We start from the raw sequence: 6,336 nt of genomic DNA, 5'->3' as shown, positions 1-6,336 counted from the left end.
GAATTGATGCATATTCCAAGTAATAGTTGTTGCTCTTTCATTACTCTAAAAAATGTGTGTGAGTGCTAATATTTTTGCATTCAGGATGCATGCTTAGAAATTTTTCAATCATTTCTAATATGGTTAATTTATTATTGTTAATTCAATATTACATCATGGAAAATTAAACATTGGAATGTAGAATGGTGAATGATTCCAGCTCGTTATTAATTCTTCCAAATCATATTGTTAAAACCAGAGTTTAGCTATCAATTGTTGAGGAAATAGAATGGATATGAAGGGTTTTATTTTTTTTCAAATCAGATTGCAATCCCATTGGATGGATGTGTAAACTTTCGTATTTAACACAAATTGTTTCCTGGAGAATAATTTGGCTTGGCATTAAATAAGACTTCCAAAATCTTAATTTAACTATTAATAATTCTTAGATGAATGGTATGGATTTAAACTCAATAGAATATCCTAGAATATTCTTAGTAATATTCACAAATAAAAGGTTCTACAAAGTAGTTATGCTCTTCATTTCCCTTTAATTAAAGTGATTAATTAAAATATATATTATATGAACAAGTGATATATGAAATGAATTATAGCTTTTTTGACATGTGATATTGATAGGCCATGGTATTATAAGAAAAACTATTTACAAATTAAGAATTTCCATACTTAAGAATGTTATTACAATTTTTTTTAATATATATGTGTGTGTGTGTGTGTGTTTAACTTATATTAATTCTTTTTATAATTAATAATAATAAAATAATTTAAAATAAAATTATAATCTAATTATTTTTTATGATTTTTTTTTTTTTAATTTTGGCAATGTTGAGATGTATAACGAAGTATAAGCTTAGATGCTTATGAGAAATTGGTCCTTATATGTGTTTACGAGTCATTTAATTAATATGGCTGGGCTATTATATATATATATATACACACGTTCGGTGTTACCTTGTCTCCATAAGAGTATGATAATTTGAATTTATTATATTTAAAGTTAAATGTTACAACTCATTTTAATAATACATTTTATGCCAATAAGCATGTCTATTTTGGAATAGGTTTTCATAATTTTCTGGGACAAGGCCATTTGAAAACGGGAAGGTGCCATTCCTATATGGAAATCAGCATGTGAATTGGGTCTAAATGATGCTCTGGGACTTCAATGGAATTTGATTACATCAGCTATGAGGGATAGAGGTATCTTTCGTTCAGCGGATGAGGACTTCCTGATATGGAAGGGGCTTGGTGGCAGATCTTCTGTAAATGTTAAGCACATCTACCAAATTCTTCTTCTTACTGAATCTGAACAAATGTCTCACATCTTCCCTCTCTCATTATGGAAAACTGGTTGCCCCCTTAAGATCATATTATTTGCTTGGTTGGTCTTTCACAACAAGAATCTTACATGGGAAAATCTTCAAAAGAGGAATTGGAGTGGGCCTGCCATTTGTCCCCTTTGCAGATCAAACATAGAGAACAATCTTCATATTTTTCTTCTCTGTCCCCAATCACAGATGATATGGCAGCTTTTGGCTGCCCACTTCGGCCTCAACAGAATCTCTTTCCCCTCCATTACAGAAGCTTTTAGATGGTGGGGCGACATGAATATTGACTGGAGGCCCATCCCATTGCTGTCCATTTGGGCCATATGGAAATGGCGGAATGTGGCTATATTTCACTCAAAAATGGAAAATCATTTCACAGTTTTTGAATCTATCCTCTATCTGCACAACACACTAAATCTTCCCAAACATATTTGGGACAAAAGCAGGGGGAAGACTCTATCAAAGGATCTTACGGGCGTTCCGTGTGCCTATTTTGATGGGGCGGCACAACACGGATTTTGTGCATGCGGAGTTTATATCATTCCTGTAGAAGGACAGCAGATCGAAATATATTGGAATGGAGGTGTTGGATCCAATAATAAAGTGGAGGTTATGGCTCTTGCTGGACTTTTATCCTTCTGTGATTTTCTCAACATTCAAGAGCTGCAAATTTTTGGGGATTCCAAAGTGATTATTGATCATGTTCGGTCTAAACATGTCATAAAAAACATCAACTTATTGGGATGGCTGAACAAGATTGAGGCAATATGGAACACCAGAAAGGATTACTCGATAGACCATATTGACAGGGAAAAAAACAAGGTGGCGGATGCTCTATCGAAGAAAGGACTCTCATAAGTCTGGATGATGAGTATCACAGTGGAAAACCAATCTTTCCAGATTCAAGAATTTAACATGCTGGGTACATAACTCTCATATCTCATTGCCGTAAATCTGGTATGCATCTGGCCCTACAATTTAGAATTTCTTTTTTGGGTGATTTTTCTACAATATCCTGCCATGTCTGTCTGATTGATGCCACATATTTTACTTGATCTGATGCTGAACATTATGAATGTCCTGATGAAGGTCTGTACTTTGAACATCCCATAGATTTTCGCTTGTTTTTCATATTTCAGCGTTATCATACAATCTTATGTTGTACATTTTTTCCGCAATATGGAATTTTAATGGAAATATAGCTTTTTTCGTGCTGTAAATAATTTAATTTAATTATAAATAATTATTAGGTGGAATGTAGGGATTTAACCTCCATGAATATTATAGAATATTCTTAGAAAATGCACAAATTAAAAGCTGCAATTTATTTCTAAAATAGTTATATTTTTTTCTCATTTAATTAAATTCATTAATTAAAAAAATATCATATAAACATGTGTCATAATAAATGAGTTATGATTTGGACATATAGCATTCATAAATCATGATATTAGTTCATGATATTGCAACTAAACCTATTAAAAAATTAAGAGTTTTCATAATAAAATGAATAAATCTAGAATCTTATTTCATACTTTTTAAAATGTATCTATTTATTATATAGTAATTTTTTTATTAATAATAATAATTATTTCAAATAAAATTATATATATATATATATATATATATCCAGAATAGCAATCACATCAGCACGATAGTAAAATGCAGATACAACATAAATGTAAACAGTAGAAGACAAAATAGCAATCACATCAGCATGATAGTAAAATGCAGATACAACATAAATGTAAACAGTAGAAGACAAGCCAAAACAAGAAACACAAGATATGACACGAGCAAAGAACAAATCCTAATATATATATATATATATAATAATTTGAGAGGATGAAGTGTTTGTCTAGGCCAATCAGCGATTTAATATGCTATTGTAACCATTTAAATTTTATAAACTGAACCGTTCTCAAAAATCTTAAAAATAAATATAATAAATTACAACAAATTCAGAACATTATTTAAGAAAATTTGAACAAAATCTCCGTGTAAGATGAAAGTGGCCGTAAACAACATTGCGGTAACTATAACTACTGCGCGACGCATTTTTGGACTATCTCATATTTCTTTCTTGTACAGCTGACTGCTACATTCACCGTGCTAATTTGTAAATAAGTATAATTCACAAAGAGACACTGCCTTATTACAAACTCCACTGCCACACGCTACAAAGACAAATATATAAAGTTAAGGAGTTTCCTTATCGTAACCATTGTTGGCACCATATTCCCCGTTGCCATTGCCAGATCCAGAGCCATAGCCAGAGGCAGCTTCGTAGCCTTTTTCATTACCAGAGCCAGTGACGTAGCTGCCACCACTGTAACCTGAAGCATAGGCACCGCTCTTTTCCCAACGCTCACCGTGGCCCGAACCGTATTTACCACCTTCTCCATAGCCACCATTAGAGCCAGGCGGGTATGGGGCATAAGTATTGCCAGGCGACTGACGATAGCCACTGTCGTCGCCAGAGCCTCCACCGTATGCGCTATCGTCGTTGACAACCCCATTTCCTGAATAGTACTCGCTACCTCTACCAGAACCGGAACGCGGGTACCCGCTCCCGGCTTCTTCGTAGCCGGCACCGCTACCATAACCGGCCCGGGAAGTCTCGCTGTTACCATATACATATCCGTTACCATTTCCCTCGCCTCGGTAGGTGCGGTACCCATTGCCCGAGCCGGCTTCGAAGGCGTCGTCCACGCCGTGATCGCTGCTGGTGACATACCCCTCTCCATACCCGGCGGTATTTGATCCGCCATTGGGGTTGTCATAAGCAGGCTCTTTGTTAAAGAATCTGCTCTCTCGCGCTCCAATGTTAAAGAGAAGCAGACTCAAAGAAATCACATATATGCACAAGACTTTGCTCATTCTGGGCGCCATTAAGGAATATATCTTCGATATTGAACTTGGGCAGAACTAGACTGGGCGCTGATGAGATGAAGAGAAGTAAAGCTGCATATTTATAGACCACATTTTTTTTGGATGATCCCGTGAAACGTTTGTCAGATTCTTTGCTCAGCTCGCTCCCACATGCTTGTGGGTCTGCCCTTATTGCTAAAGTCGATTTGAGTTCATTTTTCTTGCACCCGACATATTCGGTTGTCGTGTTTTTTCTATATGTCTGGACTCTGTTCACATGGAATCACTGGAATCACGGAATGTTTGAGCCGTGAAGGCCGAGTTGATCTAACTTTGCAGAGTCGCTGGAATGTTTGAGTCGTGAGGCCCAAGTCGATCCAACATTCCAAAGTCTATTGATGCGCAATCAGCGCCATGACTTCTGTCTCATTTTGGTACTCCTACAGTCTACTCATGACATGGTAAGCCTTGTCGGCGGCGGCCAATGATTTGAGTCGAGGTAGATATCATTTTTTTCCTTCAAAGAGAGGAATTACACTCTGCTGCGCGCTACACTTCGATTGCGCTTGCGGAGTTGTCGGGATCTTGCGGGCCTCGGGTCTACGCATAAGTAGGATTCACGGCGGAGTTTCGGTTCGATTACGACTTGTGGAGTTGCCGCGGCCCGCGATCATGCGGGTCTTGGGTCTAGCCATAAGTGGAATTTACAGCGGAGTTTCGGGTGACCATCGACGGGTATTAATTTTAAAAATTTATTGAGCAATGAAATTAAAATTTATTATCATAATCTTGTCAATATATAAGGTCTTCAGGTTATCTAGATAATTGTGTCACATACTAATAATAAGCGAAAATAACGTTTTAAAATATAACGGGCCTTGCTATCGCCAATCTCTTATTTTCGACGCACTGCTCAAAGACTCAGACAGTGTCTAACCCACTACAACTCCTTGCGATCACATGTTCCACTCAATCCACTACTATGAATGTGCCAAGTTATCTTGTCGATAATTTCTACATAAAGAGGTGTTATAGATAGCAATAAAAAAATTGTAGATTTTCTAATTAATTTTGTCGTGTTATATGTGTGGGATTAATTGATGTAACCAACAATCTTAAAATATAAATAAAATGTGTTTTTTTTTTCTAATTATAGTACTAGTAGCAATGAAATGTTTCATAAAATAAAAATATTTAGGAAAAACCAAAAGCTAATATAACTTAGATTTAATTTTAGACTTGATATTAAAATGTATGATCATAACAAATGTCTCATAAAATAAAAATATTTAGGAAAACCCAAAAATTGACATAACTCAGATTTAACTTTAGAGTTGGGATTACAATGTATGATCAAAATGAGCAATATCTATTGAATGAAATATAATTATTTGTTTCATCCTCTCAAACTAACACCTGACTATATAAATGTTGAGATAACCATCAAAGTTGAACCCACTGACAATACTAAAAATAGTAACCTTGTTAGCTAACCTAGTTCGTGCATGAAACTGGCTTACTAAAGATAGTAAGTATTAGAAAACTATCCCAAAATCATTCTAGAAAAATGCACTCTTCTTACAATCCCGATGAGATAGAAACTAACCATCAAGCTTCCAAACTCCTCAATTAAAGGCCTCCAAGGTTCCCTAGTGTTAACCCAATAACATAACGGAAACAACTAATAAGCTATAGCTCCACCAAATCTATTGGTTAGGAAGGGGACATTATAGTCCGTTTTTCCCAAAATTTATTTTCGTCAAGAAATGTCAACTTTGGACGATTCAATATCTATTCCTTTTCTCATGTGGCATCCTCTACTACACATTTTTTCCATTTGACCAGATACTCTTTAATGTCCCTCTTATGAAGAGTCATATCTCTAGTATCAAGGATGGCCTCTAGAATAAATATCAACTTCCCCTCCTCATCCAAAGGTGGAAACTTAGATGAGCAAACCATGTTGTGACCAAGTTCTTTCTTGAGCCTAGATAAATGAAATGCATTATGAATCACATTACTAGTGGATATCTAAAGTTCATAGGAAACATGTTCTATCCTCCAAGATACTTTGAATGGTCGATAAAACCTCTCATTGAGTTTCTATACTCCACTCTTCTTGAGAGTATACTGTCTA

General features: G+C 35.5%; 2 protein-coding genes across 2 annotated transcripts; one reads left to right on the top strand and one right to left on the bottom strand.

Moving 5' to 3' along the window:
* Positions 1-1,688: 1,688 nt before the first annotated feature.
* LOC149182067 (uncharacterized) lies at positions 1,689-2,186 on the top strand. Its single transcript, XM_089414445.1, has one exon. The coding sequence runs from the start codon at positions 1,689-1,691 to the stop codon at positions 2,184-2,186; it is 498 nt and encodes a 165-aa protein (XP_089270571.1).
* Positions 2,187-3,246: 1,060 nt separating this feature from the next.
* Positions 3,247-4,434, bottom strand: LOC149182066 (uncharacterized). Its single transcript, XM_089416729.1, has one exon. It carries the CDS (start codon positions 4,218-4,220, stop codon positions 3,528-3,530), a length of 693 nt encoding a protein of 230 aa, XP_089272855.1. The 5' UTR covers positions 4,221-4,434; the 3' UTR covers positions 3,247-3,527.
* Between the last annotated feature and the right edge of the window lie 1,902 nt (positions 4,435-6,336).

This window comes from Pinus tabuliformis, chromosome 3_2, assembly GCF_031772625.1.
Source record: "Pinus tabuliformis cultivar Carrire ecotype Pingquan chromosome 3_2, CPIR1, whole genome shotgun sequence".
NCBI classification, from domain to species: Eukaryota; Viridiplantae; Streptophyta; class Pinopsida; order Pinales; family Pinaceae; genus Pinus; species Pinus tabuliformis.
This window is presented reverse-complemented; position numbering and strand designations above follow the sequence as displayed.

What these genes read in the sequence shown, in the direction of transcription:
- LOC149182067 (XM_089414445.1), top strand. Translation starts at nt 1,689, where the DNA reads ATGGAAAATCATTTCACAGTTTTTGAATCTATCCTCTATCTGCACAAC.
- LOC149182066 (XM_089416729.1), bottom strand. Translation starts at nt 4,220, where the DNA reads ATGGCGCCCAGAATGAGCAAAGTCTTGTGCATATATGTGATTTCTTTG.